Here is a 25,157-nt window from a genome sequence, read left to right as displayed (position 1 = left end):
TATTGCAGATACTTTGCAAAGAATACAATTTTACAGAGGATTTTTCTCCCTGTAGAGAGCTGCTGTTCACTTTGCCCAAGGCATGAACAAAAGCACAACTCTTAAAAGGTCTTTAAATAGACTCTGAAACTGACAAAGCCTACCTTGGCCTTTTACGCAATAATACGTCTACACAGAGAGACCATTTGAGCTTGAGGCTGCATCCTACACTAGGAATACCACCTTGCAGAGCAGTAAGGGAACATGATTTCTTACTGGAGCTTACTGGACAGGTAAGACTTTCCAACATGAGTAGACAGAAAACAAGGCAAGGTGAGGTTTATTGAAGAATTCATGACAGTTCTTAGCCCTCCTGTTGACATGTCTCTTAAAACACAGTGATACAAATTCTATTTAGTAGTCTTGAAACAAATGATGTAAAACTTCACTGACTCCACTGACTACAAAAAAGTGTTTTTTTTATTAGACATCAGCAAAATGGTCTCTTATTTCTGATTAATGGAGAATAAAGGCCATCGCAACTTTTGGCACTACTTAAAAAAATGAGAAGACATAAATAGTGTGTAATGATGAGTAAACAAGTCCCCTGGTGATCTTTTTTTTTTTTGTTTTGTTTTTACTGTCTGTATTGTTTAATGTTTGTTTTTGGTTTATTTTTCAAGCTTTTTTCAAAGTGCAAACCTAAAGATGAATATTTGTAGTTAGAAAATGGTTATTGTGTTAACATAAAAAAAACGTAAAACGTAAAATCTCTGTTATTCATGAGAAGCTTGGTGCAAACTTTTTCAACGTCACCTCAATTACCACCCGAACATTTCACCCTGGCAGAGTATGTCAGGACGGATTTATCAACCTATCAAACTATGTGAATTAGCTCCTGTGACTTTGCAAAAATAGCCAAGTGTTCTGGTGCAAGCATGCAGGAGAGCTAAACATAAACATATTGCATTGCATGTCAAAGGACTTCAGCTTGAAGACAAAAGATTTACACTGAAACAGTCTCAAATGTGTCATTGCAACTTGTCAATAAGGACAGGAACACTGAAAGACAGTGAGAGTAAGGGATTTTTCATCTTAAAAGACACCACCTTGGTTTTAATGTTCAGGTGTTTCATGAAAGCCAAGGACTGGTTTGCTTTCAATCAGAGCTGGCGATGGTGAGTCAGACACGGAGGTGGGATAAAACAAAACCAAGAAAAGAGCCAGGGACACTCTGAATTCATGTGAACTGTCTGCCTATACACTCAGCCAGTTCAGCGCACAGCTTGTGTGTATTTCTGAGAACATACACTGGGTATTTCAAAATGACAATATAATCTCATTTCCTTTTCCCCTGATTTTCACTGCAAACCTTGTACAGAATTGTACACAAGGCCAACAAATAATGCACCTGCTGATATGTGTTGTCTATAAATCTTGGCTGATTCTAGTTCCACACTCAGACATTACAGCAGGAGACGCTGATTGTTCTACCAGAACCTTGGGCTGACTCAAACAAAAAGTCAGACTGACTAACCTGGGTTAGGGCATGTCAAGCGTATTCAAATCGCTCCCCCTCCTTTGTGTCTGAACGTGGTGCTAAAGTGAGACGACGCTGCGGTCACTCACACAGGAAACTGAGAAGGCAGACGACCTCACATCCTGCCTGATCTTTGGAAGGAGCACTTCCTCCTTAAAAGTAGCACAGGCAAGCATTAAAGGTCTCGCACGTGAAGGCAGCGATGTTGTGCCGAGCGATGGGCAACAAGATAACATACATCTCCTGAAAGTCCAAGCCTAATACGGAAGACATGCGTCCACGTGGCTCTGCTGTGAAAAAACACATTATCACAATGATCTTTGGAGGGAAATTACATTCACAAGCATTTCAAGTGAATAAAAGGAAAATAACAAAGCAACGCAATTAGCCTGAGGCAGAGTTTCCATCACAGACACAAATTTAAAAGTCACAAAAACATTGGGCTCTCAGCTGCAGGATTATGCACACTGGTGATGGTTATATGTTGAACCTGAGGTCCAAAGGACAGTTTGCCAGCAGGTACCTTCTGTTCACTGCTTTTTGGGGTGCTACTGGGACCGGTTGAGAATACATCACAGCAGTCCTCGAAAACATTTGCAGAGGCACACGTGTTTCTCACTTGAGTAAATCTAGAAAATATCCCTGTGTTTACTAAGATTTCTGAATGGGGGAAGGATGCTGTTCATCTTGATCTCACCTTCAAACTGGCAGTGACATAGATGAGACAGCAGCAGCTCTGATCCGCGGACGGAACAATCTGTTTGCTGACGTAATTGAAACCATCCTCCCACCACTCTTCTACATCTGCTGACAAATACCACGTAGATATTTCCCGTAGAGTCTGCGTGTCTCAAGTCCAGATATCACACATTTACAGAGTGCTGCCACTCTGGTGCAGCACTACAACAATAGCTGAAGAGCCCAGCAGACTTCCACTGAAACAGTCACTTCATTCTCTCTCTCTGTGCATCTGCCCTGAGCAGCCAGCCCCCCCTCCCCGGTTTACCATCAGGGCTTCTTGGCTGCAGTTTTGGCTTTCCCATTGGGTCCTGTTTTGATCTGGGTCATCTCCACATCTGTCAGGGTGTCAGGGGGAAGGCACAAGCGCATGCGTTCAATGGTCTTCTGGTGAGCTGCCCTCTCTTGCTCCAGAGAGCGAATCATGTGCTTCATTTTGCTCTCTCGAGAAAGGAAGTTCTCCACGCTCAACTCCAGCGTCTGAATCTTCTGCCGTGCAGCCTGAAGGACACAGTCATTGCACATCAGTAAGCACGGCATATCATACAGAAATTTAGACTGTGGGGAGGAAAGAAACTCAGCGGCAACTAATATTAAGAAATCAACTGGAAGTCCACATTTATGTGATTTTTTTTTTCTAGGACCCCATTTTAGTACAATCAAACACCACTGTAGTTAATACAGAGCTGGTGGCCTGTTCAAATCACGTGATAATTCCCCAGCACCATGATTCAATAACTCTTGAATTTTCTTCAGAACAGAGCAGCTCCACATTTCTCTGAGATTCATTAAAGTGAGAGCTGTAAAGGTGTGTGACTTTACCCGTCCTGCTGCACGGCTTAACATGCAGTTGATCAAAATGATACAGGAGTGTTTTGGCATATGTAGCATTCAATTCCTTTGTCTTTCTACCGTCTCCTTGGTGTTTTTAGCTTATATTTCAGCGCCATCTATAGGTATTTTGAGATACTACTGTCACTGATGTGTGAACAACACCATAGAGCCCCTCATCACCACGTTATTCCAATAAGGGGATAGCAAAAACTGTGATCCACATCTAACTACCAAAATCATTTACACTACAGTTTTTTTTTAAGGGTAATGGATAAATGGATGAGGATATGGTCTCAAAATGGAAGTCTGATCAAACTCTTCCTTACCTGAAGTTTTTCTAGCAAGTCCATGTTCTGTTTCTTCAGCTGCACATTTGTCTTCTCCAGCTTGTCGAGCCGGTCAGAGTCATCAGGCAGCGGCCCAGAATCTAACATCTCATCTTGAAGCACATGATACTCTACCTCATACGCATGCAGCTGCTTGGAGATGTCCATCTCCATTACCTGGCAAACCAAAAAGGTCACACACTGAGAAAGTTGCCATCGAGTAGTAGCTAATTAAATCATATTAAGTAAGGCCATATTCCTATAGAACCCAAAAAAACTGTGACTGATTGACATTGATGCTCCTATATTAAAGTTGTTCCAAACGTTATGTCCTAGTGCTGTAAACCGTAGTCTCAATTTGCCCTTGCTTTTAGTAATAGTAGTTTTGTAAAAACTACAGTTCCCAGCAGCTTCAGCTAATCATTAAACTCTTTTTAGTGTACATGTGTGATTTTTATCTTTCCTGAGAACAACTGGGTTTAAGTTCCTCACACAGACTGAGAGGCAGAAAGCCAAACCATTCTTGACATTTCAAACATTTTTTGCCTTATCTTTTAACTTGAATAGCTCATATTTACTGAAAGAGTGTAAATGAACAACTGAATACTGACCAAATAGATCTGAACGTTTTCTCTTAGAATGAATTTGGAAATATAAAATACAATAAAAATGATATTGGTCCTGTCTTACATTATATTCAAGCACATTTTCCATCATTGCAAACAAAAACGCTAACCAGTGACCATTCATGCAGTGCGTATTGTGTTTCCAAGGCTCACTGGGTTTTATTATTTGGAAACCTGAGAATATATTCGCTTGAACTTCCCACTTCGTACCTTTACAATGGTCTGCTCCATTTCTGTCTGAGTGAGGGTGCTAAGTGTGGTTTTCAGATAGTCCACAATGCTCTCAAAGCTGTCACACTCCACTATCTCCCCCTCATGGCTGCTCAGCAGACAGAGGGCCACTTTAAAGATCACTTCAGTCCCTTGGACAAACACAAAATCTGAGAAAAAAAAAAAAAGATTTAATTACACACACAAGCATAACAATAAACACATGTGCCTTACACACTTTACCTTTAAGCTGTAATTGTTGTGAGGCTATTTAAATGTCACCTTCAGTTGAAAATAGCACTGTGCTGATAAGCATTTGTGTGTGAGCAAACAAAAGGGGCCATTATTCTAAAAATATACCAAAGATGCGGGACACAAAGCCAAGCGGGAACTGTGAGGCGAAGAGGGTGAGGAACCACGGCGCTGCGTAAAGGCTGGGGCAGATCTCGTGTTCCTCAAAGTGATTGTACAAGTCGCGGTGGTAGTCGTGTAACAGCCTTGAGAGCTGGTACATTTGCACCTGGGATAACACAGATGGTGAGAGTAAACACTTGCATACAAAAAAAAACAAAACATAATACATATAGAGGTAAAAAAATAAATAAATGCTGGACTGAAACAAACTGGTGTCTCTGGATCTGCAAGGGAGAGGCTATCACATGGCTAAAAACAATTAAAAGCTGTTAAATGAACCTTTACCCCAGCAGGGAGCTCCTCAAGTGCTGCCAATGTTGCTTAAGAGACCTGCTCAGACACGCACCAAGGCCAAGCATGTCATGAGCCACATTAACTCTATTGCAACATATCGCACCGTTCTTAAGTGCTACAGTTGAATACACGCAAACAGAAAAGAGAAGCAGAAGTCAGGTTGAGCTAAAATTAGCCTCTTGTAAGTCTTACAGTTCCTGACAGTTAGAAAGAAAGAAAGAAAGAAAAAAAACAACAACAGCAAAACAAACAGCAAGCGCAGTACCTCTATGTCCTCACAGTGAAATGGCACATATCTCCTTTGTCTTTGAAAAACTTCTTCGCAGTGTGTGGGAGAGCCCAGAGGTTGCTGCTCGGCTGAATGGTTAGCTGTTGCAGATTAAATATTACCACACCTGCTGATGCTTTCTCCCAGGTGAGGTCAGCTGATGTTTAACAGGAGCTAACAGAGCAGGCATGTAGGCGTGGTCTGGATAAGAGGTGGCTACACTCCACTGATGTTTTACTGTTGCTGACTAATAACGCACATAGATGGGAGGAGAGCTGGGCTTTTTATGGCGGGTAGAGGATGAAAAAAACTGAAAACTTTGTGTGGTTGTTGCTGTCAGTTATAGTGTGTAAGAAACTGTACAGTAGCTTTTAAATGTAAAGCCACTATGTGTGATGAGTTCTGAACTGAAACGATAAAATAATTTGAAGCTAAATGTTTTTGAGAAAAAAAAAAAAAACTCAACAGTATAATAAGTGGTACAGTCCATGCTTTGTTGTAAAATCACGCCGTCTTTTTATGCACTTCTACTTTTTAACGTTATCTGTATTCAGTATTCCTAAACGCTTTAATATTGAGAGGATTGTTTTTCCTGCAGAATCACATGTGAACTTGGCTCCATTTCACCAACAGGAAAGCACTTAAAAGAAAAAAAAAAAGAAGAAGAAATGATGTTGCTAAAATATCAGTCCATGTAATAATTGGTCCATCCGTCTACTGACCTGCAAAGACACCATGTCCGGTCTATACTGGCGCCGGATGCCGAGGTCATACATGAGAAACTTCAGCATGTCAAAGGCTTGCTCTTCACTCATGTGCAGCAGCAGCACTCCAGCCACAAAGCTGATACCCTGGCAGTAGCCAACCTTATGGTACACACACAAACACACACACACACACACAAAAAAAAAAAAGAGAACATGTTGTGCTATCACTCTGATGCCATGTAGCACATTATTCACATGCCTTCCAGTGATATACAACAGGGAAACAGGATTATAGTGTGTACCTCTGTATCCAACAGAGAGTAGGCTTTGAGGAGGTTGTAAAGGGAAAGCTGGCCTGCACCCAGCTGGGCTGAGAAGTACTGGTGGGTGGGAAAGGTCCGGCCTGAGGAGTGAGACAGAGGATGTAACACCACCACAGAAGCATTTTGTAACGTGCTAGTTTCTTTTAGTGAAGCAAATTGCGTCACAACAACAATAAATAATGCTTTGCCTCTCTGCTGGTTCTCCTGAGTTTGTCTAGATAAGTTGCTTGTAATAGCCCAGCACAGATAAGCCGTATCGGTAATATATGTCAGCTTCCACTCAGAACAACTGAGGCTGAAGCTGTTCTGAAGTATCTTCCTTGTCATGTATCACCCTGGATTATTTTCAACAAGTTTAAAATATAAAACTCTGGGGACACTGTGGGGACCCTTTTCTCACCTAGATCCACCAGAATAGCATGCTGCTGCGCGGTGAGCTGCTTCAGCAGGTCATGGTAGGGGGTGTCCGGGGCGTGCTGACGCTGAGGCAGTCTGTGATGCAGCCGGTGCTGATGGGAAAGAAGCAGCCAGACCTCCCCACGCCTGCTCTTGGGAACACCTGCACACAAAGACAAGGAATTGCAATCAGCCTGATGAAATCATCTCACTTTTGTTTTTAATACACAAAAGACATGCACGCACACGCGCACACACACGCACACACACACTCACGCACACACGCGCACGCACACACGCGCACGCACACACACACACACACACACACACACACACACACCTCTCACCTTGGCAAAGTGCATGATACACCTTCTCCTTGTCTTGTGGGACTGTCGTCCTGCCTGGGGCCGTCAGTTTTCTCTCCCACAACGCCTGCGCGTCTTTGGAGCACTGGCCAACTTCCTGGTAGTTCAGCTTCATCTTGCGGATGTGCAGCTCATCTCTGCTCGCTGCAGCACAGAAAAAACAGAAATTAAACAGATGACATTAGCGTATTGGACACAATTTCATCAATCAAGATTCCCTTTTGTCGGAAAATCAACACTGACAACCAAAGAAGGAGAGGCCACACTAGAAAAATAAGCAGCCCTCCATTTTATCAAAGTGAAAAAAGAATGGAATGGATGAAAAGGACTTCAAATTCGAGACCGGCACCTTTTGACACCAGTAGCTCTGGAAAGCCTGTCAAAAACAAGCCACAATACCCACATTAACACTTAAAATCTTAAAGCCATGAGGAAGCCACATCAAAAACAGTGGAAAGGTTGAAAGAGCAAATGAAACTAAAACACCATGAAGTATGATCGTCCCTGAACATGCAAGCAAAACAAGCTGGAGTGAATGAATACAATAACCAACACCTAAAATCATGCAAACCATCTGCTTTGATCCCAAGGGCTCCTTTAATGTGGCTTACCTTCTATTGAAAATGGTTATTCACCGTTAGGTCCTCAGACCAGCAATGGTGTCATAGTAACAAACAAAGGGGAAAGAGATGGATTGGTACTGTAAATCATAAAAGGCTACACATGGCAGGTGCATCCCACAGTGTTTAAAAAACAACAACAACCAAACGAACAAATTAACAAAAAACAACTCCTTTTGTCCAGGAAAGAGGTATGAATATTACATGTTGCTTTTGCTTACACTCATTTAATCATTTACGTTGTGGAGTTTGTTTCGTGACATTTTAACGGCCGATTTCTTATAATTAAGTAGTTAATGAAGTGTCCCAAATAGACCCACTCTCTACTGGCTCTTGTCTCCTGTTAACTTCCTGTTAAGGGACAAGTGGTCATGAGGGAAGGAGAGGAGGAGAAAATTAGCTGGTGCAGAAAAAAGGACTTGGGAATGCACCCGCCCTAAATAACTTCGGCCATTAGAGGGCATCATTTTTGCTAAAGCTGCTGTCCATCCTGTTATTTTACTGAATCTGACCCAACAGGTACAACAGAGCTGCTGCTGTTTGGTTTTCCCAAAAGGGAGAAAGTCTCAGTCACTTTAACCTGCTGAGTGTCTGCATGTGTCAGAATGTTTTCTGGAGAAACAAATGTGTAGAACATCAAAATGAGTTGTCGAGACTCAACAAGCCTACGCTTTGTGTTCTTCATTTCATATACACAGTAATGACTGACACTCACCCTCCAGTCTCTGATTCTCTTTCTCCATACGCAGCAGGAGGATCTGCTGGTGGATGGCGGTCTTCCAGAGGGTCCGATAGTCAGCACCTGTCTTCTTAGGTGTCTTGCCAGACATGGGGTCACCCGCGGGCGACATCAGATGCCCCAGTGGGTCAAAGCCTGAGTCCAAGTTGTGAGGGGAGAGAGGCAACAGCTCTGTTGCATCAGAGTTGCCTAAAACATCAATAGGAAGTAAACATAGAAAATATATTTTTAATTCACCATTTTACACGGACACTTAATGTGATGACCGTCAAAGCCATTTGACGGTGGTTCAGCCCTCAAAGCTTTTTAGCCACTTCTAACTTATCGATTACCACGTGGTTCCATCTACCACTCTCATCAGCAGACAGCAAAAAAAGCTCTGATTAACCCATTGTAGCAATAATTGAGCACCACCACACAACAGCTGTCTGGTGAAGCAAACAGACAATTTTGGATTCTATTTATTACTGGACGTACAGTATGACAGGTAATGCATTTTTGGATACAGGAATGTAAAAAGAAGGCTATTTGAGTAAAGAAGTCATTTTCTTATGTCCACTAGTCATGTGAACTGGTAGGAGGTTCACTTTCACATTCATCTAACCGTTATAGAGACGGAAAATACACCTGTCCTTTCAACCCTCAATGCTTTTCACACATATTCTTACAACTTTCAAAGAAGAAATTTTGCCAGGAAGAAAATGTTCCTCCTGCCTTGTACTCATTTTCTATGCACTGGATTATTTATAGCTTATTCATTGTGCATCATGTCGTGCCTTGCTTCCACTGCTGGAGAGATTGTGTTACCAGACCTGGGTGCTGCATGGATGCAGACTGCTTGTTCATAGGTGAAGCGACCCTCAGGAAGATCTTCTGTCTCCAGGAGACCCTGCGTGGGGTCGGAGGTAGACCTCCACTCACCGAGTCACTGCTGCACCCAGACAGGGTCCTCTTTCTGCCTTCCCCATTGCTGTGAGAGAGAACAGCGACGTCACAGACACCTGATAAATCAGTCGGGTGTCATCTAACACCAACACTCCTTAATCTCTCTTTTACAAAGGCAGGCACTTGCAAACACACACACACACACACACACACACACACACACACACACACACACACACACACACACACACACACACACTCCAGTGCATGAACACACATATCTCTCATCTCCAACATAAGAAATCTCATACCAGCTTCTCATCTCAGCTTCTGCAAGCTGGTGAGAAATGTTCCAGATGAACCTTTAAGCACAGTGTCTTTGTGTCGTTGTTAATAAAGCAGAAGTTCACAATTAGTATGTAGAATGACAACTAACATCAGCCACACAAACAGCCAAGCTATTGTTTTGTATTAATAGGAGGAAACTTAAGCGCAACAGCTTTTTTTCAGGGGGCACGGTTACTACCTGTTGTTTGTGTCACAATTACATTCTCCTGTTTGGTAGATGCTTTTAACCAAAGCAAAAAATGAAGCACACAGTTATTCCAAATTCAGCATATTATGGAGTCAACAGTTGACAGGCGCTTTATTGTATGTGCAAAGACGGTGAGATTCTGTTAAATCTGTCTACTGTTTGTTTTAATATACTACAAGTGTGCTTTATAAAGAACTGGGAAATAAAGAGCAAACTGCCAACAGGTTTTGCAAAGTAAACACCTTTTTGGGAAGCTTGAAAGTAATCATAGGAAAAAAAAAAATAAATAAATCAAGCAGCTTGCGTGAATCTGGATTAATTGGTATGAATGATGCAAAATTCTTATTTCACTCTCCGCATGCACATAAAAAATATCAAAGCTGTTACATATCAAAATAAAAAGTAAACTACTGAAGCAAGTTCTTCTTACATTTCAGATTATGTTCGATTTCCAATAAAGAAACAGGGTTTTTATGTCACTCGCTGAGAAAGTTACAGTAGAAAACAAGCTTGATCAGCGAGCAAATGCCTGTCCGATCATGTGGGCAATGAAAAACAGGAAGTGACCATGGACTGAGACAAAAAAAAAAAAAATTCTGCTCTGACAGCTGTTCGGCACGTTTTCTTTCTTTCGCAGATTCAGAGTCCTCACTTGACATGTTGCCTTCTATTACGTTTTACTGACAGTCGAGAGTCATAAACAACGTTGCAGAAAAGTCACCGGGGTAAACACACAGAAGGTTGAGGCAGTTTTCTTTTAAACCTTCCCCCGTTCATCACCACAGGCGCCATGTGCTGATAAAGCAGCCTTTTGCTGCATTATCAATGCAAGTGCTCAGGTGATCAGATGGCTGTCAGACAGGAAAAACATCCGGTGGATATGACATTTTACAACAGTTTGCTCCACTGAATCTCATTCATAATGTAAATGTTAACCTTTATTATCTGCCAGCAAGACACCTAAGCTGTGTCTGTAACGAACATCCCCCCATGTCGTATTTTCTTGAACATACTATCTTAGTTGATTTATTAATGCTGCTGAAAATTGCCAACCTCACAGATAAATAAATGACTTAACTGAACCAACACGATGTTCAATTTTAAGGCTTTGAATACCACTGGGAGGGAAAGAAGTGTGAAATGTTTTGAATAAAGAGTATAAATCCAGAGTAAATAAAGGTTTGCCGTGCAAAAAGCTCAAAATTTACATGCAAATGCAATAAGAGAAGGCTGTGTCAGCATCCCTTCCTACTTCTGAGCGAAACAGGAAAAGGGAGGATCCAGCTGTAGAGACGATGGGGGGAAGAAAAAAAAAGCTAGAAAGTATCCCCCCCAGAAAAAAAAAAGTTGCTATGCATTGACAGGAAAGTATAAGGAAACAGGGACAAAAAGGCAGGTGTTAAAAGTTTGACAGCCAACATGTATGCTGCTACTGCCATCCCAGCAAAGACCAGTTCATCCCTCCCACCCATCTCATCCCCTTCATCAAGACCCTGGCTGGTGCGTTTGGAGTCCAGTAGGGGGGGTTCGTCTGACCACCCCCTCTCACCTCTTAAGGCTCCCAGCGTCTGCCAAGGAGCTCAGGGAGCCCAGGGAGCCCTGGTAAAAGCTTTTCAGGAAAGTAGGAGCGGAGAAGGAGGAAGGGAGGCTGAAGGAGGACTCGCTCTCCGAAACGCTGCGCGTTCTCGAGACTGCCACGGGACTGGGCGAGCCAAACATGAAATGCCCACAAATGGAAAACAAACATTATACAAAAGAAAAAGGCCTTCGAGTCGGAGCACAAAAAACAAAGAAGAACTCACGAGCGATCAAAACAGTGGCAGGAAACTTGTGATGCTATTGTTCAAGGATAGAAGAGCAGGAGGTAGAGAGATTCAGGACTGATCAAAGTGCTGCAAATAGATCACATTGTCTGAGTGCTAATCAAAGGTCAACTAAATATTTAGTCAGTGTGAAACTGATTAAAAGAAAAGTAGGTGGTTCTGTTGGTTTGAGCAAAGTCAGCATTAGCCATTAACAAAAACACAAAAGCTCAAACTTCCCAAAAAAAAAAAAAAAAAAAAAAAGGCGCCAACTCCTGCAATTCTACAAAACAAATGCATACTCTGCACTGATCACTGCTTCTCCCAGAGGCTGAACTTGAAACGATGGACAGGTGAGGTGTGACTCACCTGCTCTGCAGAAGTTCTGAGTTGAGAGACTGCTGTCTGTGCAGCGGAGCCTGTTTGCTGGCCGGCTGTCCCTCGAAGGAGATGCGTTTCTTCACAGGTGGGTGGCTGAAGGTGTGGGCTCGGCGGCGGAAGTGCAGGCCATCTTCTGGATCATCATCGGGGAAAGCAGGCGGGGATCCCGGCGGGGAGTGACCAGGGGATTCCTCATCCTGCTGAGGAGGAGGAACAACGTGAAGGAGAGAGAGAGATGTCAGCACATGTGTCAAATCCTTCATTGGAGATGTACATTTATTTGATATCATGATTTTTGTAGTCTGATTGGATTTCCTGATCTCTGTGACAGTCCAGCTGAGCGATGGGTGAATAATGAGTGCAACACAAACCCAAAAAAATGCTCTCTATAGCTGTGCAGGTCAATAACAAAGAAAAGGATTCAGATTGAAAATCCTTCTAAATGTCTGATCAAACCACACAAAGCCACTAACGTTATTTCATAGTGCAAAGCCAGACAAAACACTCCGGGACTCAAGTTACCAGTCTGCACTCACCTAGCTCACCCCACAGCAAGACTCAGTCCACGTTCAACTTTCCTCTTAACACTCTGAGGCTCACTGGTGCCTCGTGTCTGGCAGCACAACTCCCACATCTATTGTATTCTAATGGACGACGTCCTGTGACTCACAACATCACACACCATTGGTGGGGAGGATCTTTGGCGACTGAAGTCCAAACGAAAGCCCTCCCTCCCCAACATATGACATGATAAGAGACATTCAGTGATATTTGAGCTGCTTTTTTTTTCCAAATGGAAAGAGAGATAAAAATAAGAGTGCAAGTTCTCATAGAGTTACTGTCACTAAACTGAAAGTCACAAACACTGCAGATCGCCCGTCTCGTCTGCTGTGCACGAGTAAATCACACTTGACAGCGCTGTCAGCTGAGCAGCTTCATTGTGATTTGAGGAAACTGATGAGATGAAGTGGCTTAGATCAGACGCTCGTGCACCACGTCCTGTCACAGGGCCAAGAAGGGGAAGACAGCACAGGCACGGCTCAGCACACGCAAAACAAACTGGACATCCTGACTTGGATTTCCTGCCTGCCAGGCACAATCCCCAGATAACTGTTGACGCGCCTAATTACAAAGTTGTGATTTTCAGCAACAAAAGAGACGCTAATTCTGCATAGAAACAGACAGGGGATGACATTTTAAAGATAAGTGGCTTATATAACCAACGACAACATTTGCTTGTCATAATTAGGCTCGTTTGTGTCCCTGTGACTATGATTGATTTGATTTGATTTGAATTTGTGAAGCTGCGACTGACAGTATTTGTATTGGATTTGGCAGAAGGGAGGAATGTAGTAGCTTAATAAAATCCCTGTCACTCACTCCGAGCTGCCACTTGAAGGCTATTGCAAATTATATCACACTGCTCAGTATTTCATACTTTCGGTGAATCTGACAAAATATGACTGGTGCAAACAGCAAAGTAAAAATCTTATGAAAGCTGGACGGGCCAATTTCACATCTCTGCTTGTTCAAAATCATTAGCAGCACATCCTTAAAGGGGGTGCCCCACTGATTTTACACATCATTCTGCTTACAGGTTTTGGGGAGCACTTGTTCGTGAAATCTATTGTGGCATGAGAGGAAGCTGCATGAAATCTGATCAACTGCATCAACTTTGGTGACGAAAACAAATTTAAAATGCCGCATCTCCATGTCTTTTACTAAGTGAGATAACCAAAGAGCTACAGCCCACTGCTCATCGCAGCTGGAGGTTACATACAGGGCAACCAGTGCAACACACCACATGACCAAGCTATCAGAGGAAGCACTGCATTGTAGGTAATGTAGAGACCAATCTTTGGCCAGAAAGATAAAAAAAAAAGACAATCTGTTTTGTTCTGCTGCATCGATTTTGATCACTTTTCCTTAAAATGACCATTGTGAGTCTGACAATGCTATCAGAGAGCGGTGCTTAAAATCAGTGGGTCAATCAATCATAAGTGATGGGGGAGGGCCGAGAGCGTCGCCATCACAACCTCACTCCACATTCTGCACAGCGGTGATGCACAACTCCAAATGGTTCAGGGACAGCTCTGTAAACACTCTTCCTTATGCGCGATTCTGTATTTGGATGCGGTTTCATTGTCATAAAACTATGTGGGAATAACACAGAGCAGAACCCTGGATCCTCGTGAAGCCCCATTGGCAGCCTCCAACCACCGACACAAATGAAAGTGAGAACACGGTAATCTTCCTTTCCGGAGGACGTAGCTGAATTATGGCATGCCTTTGAAAGTCACTAAGTAGAAAGGTGAAAATTGACAGAGTCCACTAAGTGACACGCTGAAAATACCTTGGTTTCTCCACAAGGACACTTACTCTGTCAAAACTGCCAAGGCTTCCCATGCTTCCAAAGCGGCCTCGCATTCGGCTGGCACCCTAGTGACAGAAGTGATAACACAAAATAAAACAAGTTCTGGAAATACAAACGGAAAAACATGAAGTAGAAATCACTGAAAACATTTTAGAAGTGTTTTCTTTTTTCTCTTTTTTGGGGAGGGGTCTTCAGTTTATTTATTTATTCATTTTTTTACAAAAAGAATGGTTGATATTGTCGGGCCACCAGTAACCAATAATATTAGCAGTGTAAGTGTTCAGTGAAGTCACTAAGACAATAACAGATGGCAGCAGAGGTGTCAGGACTGCCCCGGTCCTACGACTAAGGAATTATTCTGCTGCCTCACTGGCAGATATAGGTCAATCCAAATCCCCTGTATGACAGTGACAAAGAAACAGCAACTGTTACAAAGAGAGTGCAGCTTAAAGAAGGAGAGAAATGGTGAAGAGCAGCAAACAGCAAGGAATCAAACAGATGAAACATGGAACAGGTAGCAGGTACTGCTCAGACGCACCCTTGCAATGATGTTTTCTAGAGAGCTGGTGAGGGAGGTGCGTGCTTTGTTCTTGAGAATATCAAGTTTGAAGCGACTGCTGCTGGCTGAGCCGTCTGCTGCCGCCGAGCTGTTTGCTGCATTCTGTCAGACGACAGGGACGGAAGAGAAATTATCACTGAGGCACTTACATAATAATGTGTGAGTGCAGTGGCCAGGAAATATACAAACTGAGTAAAGTCTTATAGTAGCAGACCACGTGAATTTGGCTTTGAGGAAAAGCCTAGGGCTGCTGGTTGTTTCAGTAATAGTGGAACTGTTGTTGGATCTCTGCCATTTGACTGATAGTATTTAACATGCAGCCCCTCATGTGAGATCACGAGACAGATGATGGAAAATGTTTAACTCTAACTATCAAAAATCTCTATGTAGTTTTTATGTCTCCTTTCTCAGACTTATTTCTGGAGGCCTAGTAAGGTCAGAAAGTCAATCTGAATGGAGGTTCTGAGCCTGATTTGACTTTTTGTCCTCTGAATTCTGAAGTTTCAAGGATGCTAAAGGCCCTCAAAATCTCCATGGGCATTCAATCTATTCCATTTTATAGATATTTCAGAGAAAACATTATTAGGGTTGGACTCAGCCTTACAGATAGGATGAGGAGCTCTGACTCAACCGATCTCAGCTCAGGGGCCAGCTGAAGTGGTTCAGGCATCAAAACCAGGAAAGTGTTTACCTGAGGTGTTTCTCCAATGTGAAGGTGGGACTTCTGTTTGCTTTCACAAAGGTGTCTCAGATGAAGAATCACCAGCTCATTCTCTTCTTGGTCTGACCCGGACTTCAATCTCTGCACAACGGACACACAAACATTGAAAACTCAACCCATGGGCAAAAACTGTTTTGAACTAGATGTAGCATCTGTATAAATAAGCAGTTTCTCACAAAGAGTCACTGAAAAACTGTTAATATTTCACGTGTATGTGTACTCTCTCTCTACAACCTTACCTGAACTCGTTCAAAAATCTCCGCCTGCTCATTGTCAGTCAGCTGGGAGAGGTATTTTTGGATGGCTAGCTTCGCTCTGGGTGGGTACAGACCTAAAAACAGAACATGAAATAAGAATGTTCTTTTATCCTGCCTTAAATCTGCGAGGGAGGCCTCGCAATGCATCAATATATTCATGAAGCAAGCGGCGAGAAGCACTGGACGTGTTGCTTGCCTTCAATTCGCTCACAGAGCTTGTGCAAGTCATGCATGGGGCAGGCTTCACATAGCTGGATCTGGGTTTTGCTGCTTTGCAAGACTGCTGCTGTACTGAAGGCCTGCTTCAGGGTCAGCATCACCTCATCGACCTGACAAACAAGCACAAAGACAAAACTGACATTTTAGGAGAGATTAAAATTGAAATTTGTGGTTAGGAGAGGAAGCTGTAGAGATTTTCATCCACATCTTTGCTGTGACTCACCAGGGACTCGCTGGCACACTGGAAAACAAAGCAACAATACTGACTGGGACCAGACTCTGACTGGTCCCGACAGATGAAACCAAAATGGTCAGTCTGCTTGATACCCTGTCAAAGTCAAGACAAACAGGAGACTATTATAAATCTCAACAAGAGAAGGGCATTCCTTTATATCTTTGTATTCAGTCCAACACAAATGATAAAACTGACACTATAATGGCTCAGACAACATTCTCCATTAAATTAGTTAACTGAACACTTTCCTGCTATGAGACACTTCATTATCTTTATGTAGTATGTCTATTTAAAAGAAAAAAAAAAGATTTCTGCATCACTGATAAAGATGTCATTTGCTATCAAATTAGGGATTGAACATAAAAAGCCAGCTGTGCTGTGTAGACGAGCACTAATGCATTAGATATCTAGGAAGGAGGTGCATTAAACTAGTTTGAGCTTATTTTCTGTCGAGGACTGCAACACGGACACGAGAGAGGCTTTTAGTGCAAATGCAGAGAGTAAAAATAAACCAACCTGACAGCAGGATGAGATATCTTTGAAGTTCTTCTCCAGCACAACTGTTTTACTGTCTGGACTTATGAGGTTTACTTCAAAACGCCCCACCTGTGAGACGCACAAGTGTATTTTGGTCAGACAGATTCACGCAACAAAACACAAGGAGGTTGTTTAAAACAATAAAGATGCTCATACTGTGTGTAAACCATGAATTTAACTTAGACTAAAAGGAAAAGTAGTCAAGTGTTTCAACATCTACAACTATTCTGAGACCCGTTCAATGACATACATAAACACATTCACACACATCCACTCAAAAACAAGGTCAACAAGTCTGCGCCAACGATTATCCAGTAATTGACTGCTATGTTGAGTATCATATTGACCGTTGTGCTCTAGTTTTTAAAATTAGCTTCATGGGGATGGGGCATGGTGTGTGAGGAATGGCAGCTGGCTATGCACTGAAGCAGCACCCATACGTATGTGCACAGGAGTGGCGCTGCCAAATAAAAGAGAAATTCTACTCAGAATTACAGCCTCTTTAAGAGGAGCAGTAACACGGGGCCAAGCTGCTCTATATATTATAACTGCCAGCTACGTGCACATAAAAGTGATTTGCTGTACTGAGAAGCTCACAGGCTAAACCAAGAAACCAAACCCGCACTGAGATTAGCAAGCATTTGGTTTTCTACTGTGACAGGTGGGATCAAGTTCTTCAAGACAAGTCATGACTTGGTATTAACTAAAAAAAAAACACATCCATCTCCTTGACAAAGAAGTCCACTCAAACGTTCTGCCGATAAACCTAATAAACAGGTGAACTCTGAAGTCAGCCAAAGAAAATAAAATACCTTGATGACTCGGTTAAACTGCAAATTCAATTCAAATGGCTGCTTCAAAAGATAATAGATAATACATCCCCAAATCCAGGCTCGGCCACACCAAGCCACAGGTTAATGGGACAACACTGCTGTTATGATAAATCTTCTAGCCGTCAACGGACCAAGAGTGTGCAGTGAGCTGGGCATGGAGATAAGATACCACTGAGGCGCTGTGTACACTCTGAGACCGAGACATCAGCAAAACTGTAGCATGCAGACACTATCGCTGTAAAGTGTTTTCGCTGGTTATTAAACTGTACCTGGAAGAGCATGGTGCGGTTCTTGTCTGCATCAGATGGCTGAACGTGGTTTGGTGCGCTGGCATGCCTGCGGCGTGTGGGACCCTTTATGACTCCTTCCCCTGGTTTCCTTTGCAGATTCCCTGCCAGGCTGCTGCATCGCGTGCGAAATTCCTGAGGCTCCTCAAATCCAGAGTCCTCCAGGATGCACTCGGGGAAGGCTCCTCGCAGGCTGCTTTGACTGGCACTGCTGGCGAAACCTTTACCTGTGTGTCAGCCACGTGCAAATTTTAATGTTTTCATAGATTAATGGTCCTCTTCTTACAGATTCCTCAGGAGTGGGCCACTAATGTTGAAATCTGCATAAAGCTACTGAGACCTTTGACCTTTTATGATTGTGTTCATATGCACCAGGACGTCTTTACCTCCACCTCGGGTCAGGTCCTCCGCTCCAAAAACTTCTGGGTCTTCCATGCTCTCATTCACCGTGGAGGAGAGCGGGTTTCCTTCTTCCCCCATGATGAACTCAGCAGGGGGGCTCTCAGTAGACCCCCGCTGGCCATTCAGCAGGCGCAGGCGTTTGCGCTCCACCTCATGCTGACGAAACTTATCGATGCAGTCATCAATGAGGGTGGATGTAGCCTTCTTGTGTCCGACTGTCACCTGGAAAGGTTTTTTTTTTTAATCCAATAATGACCTTCTCTAATGAAAGCACATTATATATCCAAATTGTTTTCACAGTTTCCTACCTTGCCACAGTAAAGCACTTCATACTTCTGGGAGTTGTAGAAGGCCTCGTCAGCATCCTGTTTTGACTTGGTATCTTCCTTTAGGGCTGACTTGGATACTTGGCGAATGCTGCTGATCACCTCAGGGACCTGTGAGAAGGGAAGAGAGCGGATGAGAGGTATATGATTAATAGGAAGACATTAACAATGAGAATCATAACAAAAGAAATGGAGGGAGGGAGGTTGGACCAAACACCGATCATAAACACCGTTTTAAAATGAACCAAAGATTTTCTCTGTGTTTCATTTTATAACGGTGTTATACTGAACAACATGGGAATCCTATAACTGGATACAACTGACATTAACACACATTAACGTGAATAGCAATAACTGCACTCACTAGAAAGGTTTGAGTAAAAGTCCAAATAAAGCATCATCAAAGAGCAAGAAACAATGTCTAGATGAAGCTTCTCTAACCCAGTTGACTCAGGAAATTGATCAGCTGTGACTATAAGGTTTGAAAATACAGCATTTCATTTAAACGGGCATAAACTAATCAACAACAGAGATTCTAAACAGTGAAATGGAGGCGAGGGCAAGAAGCCAGGGAACTCCCACATGCCGTCTGACAGAACACAAAAGGAAGAAAGAAGAGACTTGAAGGTCACTAAGCCTGTTTTTGTTCCACTTTGTTGTGCACTTGCAGCTCGTTCAACACCTGTGTGAAAAGCCAGTCCCGTCAGATTAGGAAGTGTGTTTTCAGGTAAGTTACTTCCATGAAAAAAAAAAAAAATAACCCAAACAAGTCAAGACAGATATTTAGAGGAAATATTTCAGCAATACTTGAGAATATGAGACCAACTCAGTTTCAGACACTCTTTTGCACTTAAAATGAAGAGAAAAGAGACCAACAAATTCTTACTGCATGAAAACTTTGGCAGACTACGCTGAAAAAGCAAGAGTGCATAAACCCTGGGCCACGGCCAAGGCCAGCCAAATAATGTGTTTAACGTAACAATGAGTGCAAACAGTGACTCCGCACACAGCACAAATCTCCTGTGGTACCTGATAAGAGCTGCATACTGACTGCTGAGCAAATATATTTATGACATAGACTAAGAAGGGGAAGTTATGTAACTATATGCTCCAGAGGTGTGACCATAATTGCACAGAAACAAGGGGGAAAAACAGGATCGGAGAGAAAGAGAATAAAGAAGACATAAAAATTATAATGCTTCCCTGTTCTTCACAGCAGCCCCTTCATGTGTTGTGAGACACAGAAATAAAATACTTGTCCACCATAACGCCGCTGTGGAAACACGAGCTATTTTAAAAGGCCAATTTTCCTTCCCAAGGGCTGAGCTGTGCGTGGTCCGCTGACAGAGGACTGTATTGACATGAGAAAAGGGGGCAGGGGTTAGGGTGAGCGCTCCAGAGTGAGTTCTTGAGAAAACACACCCAAGCCTTCTTTTCACGCCAAAAACAAATTTTCTAACCGTCACCTGATTTATGTTTCGAAGACATTCAAAGAGTCTTGAGATCCACACAAAATTCAAGCTGTCAAATGTCCGCACGCAAATAACCTGAAACGTGTCATTGACAAAGTGTGAAGCTCTGCAGGGTAAAGGGCAGTTCTGCGTTGGCGAAAGCCAGTGTTGACACTGCAAGGTCAAGATAATTTAGAGGCCTGAATGGCTCAGATTCAGAGCTGCACTGTCTGGTCTGCAATTAGGCCCACGTCCCATGCCGTTGTATCAGAAAGGAAAAGATTACAGCACTGTCTTAACATTTAACGGCACTGCTAGATTATACATGAGAAAGTTGACGCCACAGCCCTATTTAATCTGGTGAATTATTTGTGGACTAGTTAATACAGAGCCAGTGAAGGAGATAATTCGTTGGGTGTAGACAGGCACAGACAGGCAGAACATCAGGGAGTGTAGTCAGGCCGCTGGGAACCGATGCAAAATTTATTCCCCCCCCATTCCAACGATTCCCCAAGCCACTTTTTAATGTTTGATATATATCTGTCACTGCTTGGCCTGATAAAATAATTCAGTGGTGCTGGTGGTGATCCAAAGCTTGCCTACATACGCAGCAGCAGCCAAGCATGGCTTTGATGCTTAGGAGAACAAAACACGAGGATTGTCCTCTCTGAGCTGGAACAGTCCTGAGTGCATGAAATATCAACCCTCCGTCGATTGGGCCCTAATAACATCAGGTCAAACCATCACTGGCACCGAGCTCTGCTGCCCTTATCAGCACCATTAAACTAAACCGCAGGGCAACATTGAGAAGCCAATACACGATTAGGCCTAATTAGAGCTGTTTCAGAGAGACACAGGTTATCACTGTGTAAATACAAGATAAGAGTGAATGGAAACAGATAGACAGAGAAAGAGAGAATAAGTCAGCAGGTTAGACCAGTAGCAATGCAAAATACACACTTTTCAGTATAAAAGTAATTAATGGAAGTTCCTGTGCAGATATTCAAAATAAATAAAAGAAAGAAATTAAATTATGGTGACATTTTCAAATGTAAGATTTTGCTAAAATAGCTAAATCTTATTGCTCAAATAATTGAAATGGAAATAATGAAATGCAAGAAACAGAAGTTGTAAAAGTGCTGTGTAAGACAACGTTAATATAAATATTGTCAGTACACGATACAGTGTTTATGTGCCTGGAGCTGTACGATAATTACTTCTGAAGGCACTTCCCTGCTGTTGTGTTTGTATGAAAACTTCAAAATAGCATCTGTCCTCCTGACGCTTTTCCATGTGTCTGTGGGCCAAAGTTAATGTCACAACTTCAAACAAAGCTAGAGAAAAACTGTGTCGACAGTGGGCCAGAGTTCATATAACTAGACATCATAATGTATAAAATGGGATATGATTTTTCTGTGCGTTATATCTCTCAAACACAGCCTGTTCCCTGTTCGTATTATCGTGATTTGTTTACAGTCGACAGGAACTTAGTTCTGTGATTTGAAAGCCACTGTGCTGCATATAACTGAAACGATTGGATCTGACAGTCTTTTTTGATAATATCAAATATTTTCAAACACAGTCATTGTGTCCTTGCTTGGGTGCGAGATGTGACAATATTAACGTGCTGCTAAGATTACTGCACTCTTTATCTGTCTATCATGGCAGCCTGATAAGGATCTAAGGCTTGGGTCTTGTTTAGCAAGAAATGTGACTATGCAAGTAGACAATGACTGGTGCACATCACCTCCCCTGGCTAACAACAGGAAGCACGTGTGTGACAAAGCAAAAGCTTTCCAACACCACACAATGCCCAAGAACGAAAAAGGGTAATGTTTGTGTCTTACGATAAAATAGGTTAACGAGAAAAAACACCTAGTGGGTAGAAAATTTTGACCTTTACAGCTCACATACATCGCTCTTGGCCAGACTTAGCTCACGAACTAATCTCACTGTCACTACTCTCACTGAAGGATGAGCAGCGCTCACATGACAGTTGAGGGTCACTCAGTGAGAAAGTCCAGTGTGGTCCAGATCCAAGAGAGAGCAGAGGGGGCTTGTGGATTGCACTGTGCTGAATCAGACTGTATGGTGCTGGTTTGAGAGCGACTGAGATGAGTAAGTGTGGTAAATGTGTGCGTGCCGCCTTGCCTGGCTGACTGAAGACGTAAATCAGTATATAGCAATTAAATTCCAAACAACAAAGTTTAACTTGCAGTTTGTTATTATTCTGGTAAATATATCCATGGTCTCATCTTGGATACAGCAAACAAGACTCCAGTTATAGCTAACTCTTCAACCAATAAATGGTTACCCCGTCTTTCAAGTGAAGGAAGCCGGACTTGCTTTTCAGTGCTCGGCTTTTCAAAACAAAGGAACACACGACCATGTCTACACATAGTCTGCGTTGTTAGCATCTGCTCAAGTTTAACTCCATCTATTTCCACATGCAGCAGATCTAACTGCACTCAAGCCAACAAAGTGTCTCTGCTCTTGGGAGATATTTTCTAACTTTAACCTTTCACATCATATGGATAAAGACCAGATATCATTCCTTTGAGTTTGCACAATGTACCTGTTTGGTCTCCACGGCTAAAACTAGATTTGAAAACACACCTGCTGTCCAAACATAAAGCAATCATTTACCATGTCTTACAGTTTGTCTGGGATGAAAAGAAAATTAACAGCAACACAATAAGAATGATTGCATTATGAACAAATGCTTTAGAAATAATCAAATCATCAACCATGACATTAGAAGGGGTTGTGTGCGGCAGCAGAGTACTGAGAGTATAACCTATGTGTACCACATCGTCCTTCTTGCTTCCTGACTGCCAAACCAGTTTCTGTTGCACAATAATGCTGAACAAGGTATGTTCAAAAGCTGGCTTGGTACGTTGAAAGTAAAAATGCCTTGAACTGTGTCTTCTCTTTTCACTTTTGGCAAGCACACACTGTACATGCCACAGGGGCCATAATACAACACGTGCACATTTGAGATTGGTGCATTATGTGTGCACAATACAAGATATCTGTTTGTCAACAATATTTTTGAAGGTTTCCTGAACACTGTTAACAAGAGTTGCACTTCAGTTTGTGTTGCAGCATGTTACAAAACATGTATCCACAATGGGAAAGCAAATGATTAATGTGTTTACACAAGACAAATTCATGTTCACAAACTTTCTCATGTCAAGGCCACAAGAGTTAGCTCTTGAGCAAACAGTTTGGCATTGATTGCATCCCAGCGAAGACCAAAAAGGCAGAAACTGCTCATTAATTTTCATACATCCACTCCGACCTTCCTGATTTTTGACCACATTTTGGTATTTTTTACTCAAGCGTGACATGCTAATCTGCTAATCAGCAAGTTAATGTGCTGATTCAATACTGCACCTGTACAGTTGTTATTGTTATCACACCATTAGTAATCAGAGAGATGTCTGATTTTCCCTTAAGATTAAAAAAAAACAAACAACAACAACAACAACAACACTGAGATGGATTAACTTTGGCAAGAAAATCCAGGGTGCTCGGTTCATCATCTTCACCCACCACTGGCCTAAATACTTAATACCAAAGCAAACACGTTTTGGCTATTGATTTATCTTCTGTTTTAGAGATTAAATAGTTGACACAGGGAGATTTTCAATACAGGATGGACAGGACATTCTTTTGTTTTATGTTCATAGTCAAATCAAGACTCACAAATGTATTTGTGTGGATTTATAAATTCTATGCCAATAAGTCTCTGTAAACAAGACTTTTATTTTGAAAGCCTTTTTGAAACCATGAAACACCATTAAACAATATATTACTCTGATCTCACTTTAGGTTTACAGTATTCCAGATAATGTGTACATTTTAAAGTGGATCACACAACTGATGCTCGTATTTTCTCAGCCTGTTTGTCCCCTCCCTCACTGATTCGGGCACCTACAGTGGACCGGGTCCAGCAGCAGTGTGGGCCTACCTGGTTCGGGTCGCAGGCCTGGAAGACGTGACAGGACATGTCGGACTCGGGGTTGTCCGGCTGACCCCGCAGCAGATAGGCGAAGTAGGTGAGGTCGTTGCTGTTGTGGATGAAGCGGGAGATGAGCTGCGCTTTGTGCTCGAAGATGAACACGGAGGAGTTGTTGCTGCCGGAGGGGACGCAGCGGACGAAGGGGGGGTTGAGGACCAGCTGAACGCCCCTCGGCTGCACGGCGGGGCCGCAGTCGCTCCTCTCGCTCCTCCGGCGGATCTCGGCCACCAGCCACGGCAGCATGGGCAGGGTGGTCCGCCTGTCCAGCGAGGACCAGCCGATGTAAGTCAGCGAGAAGCTCCTGTCCGACCTGGGGGGGCTGTTTTCCTTCTCGTCCCGACCCTCCATGGTGCAGACTTCTCGGCTCTTTGACAGCTTTTGTAGGACTGAAGACTAGTTTAAAGGACAAAGGCGATGGAGCATTCCCTGCAGCCGAGGCCGGGCACAGTTGTTGTTGTTGTTGTTGTTGTTAGTTTGCAACACTTTCCATATGCACATCCAAAGTGAGAGTTCACAACATGTGCTCGCCCTGTGGATCAGCTGCAGCCCTCCATGCTCTGCAAAAACACCTCTCCGAATTTCGCCCTTCACGGATTCAGCTCGGTTTACTCCGGTTGTTGTGTGTTTGTGGTTCGCTGCCCTGCTGTTTCTCGGCTGTTTGCGCGGACAGGGAGTCCCGGCCAGGCTCGCCTTGCTAAAACGTGGCTCTGGATGGCTCCTGTGTAAACACAAGTCGCCCAAAGAAATCTGACTTCTTTGACGTCGCTCCTGAGCGCATAACGGGGCGACACACGCGTGCACAGTCCCAGCACTAAAACCAAATCCCTCTCCTAACACCTTTAGCTGACACTTTTCTCTACTTAGAAAAGGAAATGCACACTGCTGCTCCTTTATCGCCTGGTTTAGAGCAACCTCCTGACTATTTGGTGATCCTTTCTTCCACAACGCCT

At 43.0% G+C, this 25,157-nt stretch overlaps 1 protein-coding gene across 8 annotated transcripts; it reads right to left on the bottom strand.

The window, feature by feature from the left end:
- Window positions 1-301: 301 nt before the first annotated feature.
- On the bottom strand, window positions 302-25,157 carry tbc1d4 (TBC1 domain family, member 4). Of its 8 annotated transcripts, none has more exons than XM_029529879.1 (24): window positions 24,157-25,157; window positions 18,715-18,843; window positions 18,391-18,628; window positions 17,987-18,231; window positions 16,864-16,953; window positions 16,336-16,440; window positions 16,090-16,222; window positions 15,876-15,967; window positions 15,607-15,717; window positions 14,895-15,017; window positions 14,362-14,421; window positions 11,971-12,179; window positions 11,349-11,501; window positions 9,192-9,349; window positions 8,356-8,568; window positions 7,632-7,634; window positions 7,003-7,164; window positions 6,660-6,818; window positions 6,239-6,339; window positions 5,952-6,095; window positions 4,614-4,773; window positions 4,254-4,423; window positions 3,418-3,594; window positions 302-2,758 (listed from the first exon to the last, which is right to left on the bottom strand). In XM_029529879.1, the coding sequence occupies exons 1-24, from the start codon at window positions 24,553-24,555 to the stop codon at window positions 2,528-2,530; spliced, it is 3,765 nt and encodes a 1,254-aa protein (XP_029385739.1). In that variant the 5' UTR covers window positions 24,556-25,157; the 3' UTR covers window positions 302-2,527. The 8 variants fall into 8 exon arrangements, with proteins under 8 accessions (XP_029385739.1, XP_029385737.1, XP_029385738.1 ...); XM_029529877.1 differs by having other exon boundaries at window positions 11,971-12,182; window positions 24,157-25,156; XM_029529878.1 differs by lacking the exon at window positions 7,632-7,634 and having other exon boundaries at window positions 11,971-12,182.

The sequence above is a fragment of the Echeneis naucrates genome, chromosome 21 (genome assembly GCF_900963305.1).
Source record: "Echeneis naucrates chromosome 21, fEcheNa1.1, whole genome shotgun sequence".
In the NCBI taxonomy this organism is placed as follows: Eukaryota; Metazoa; Chordata; class Actinopteri; order Carangiformes; family Echeneidae; genus Echeneis; species Echeneis naucrates.
This window is presented reverse-complemented; position numbering and strand designations above follow the sequence as displayed.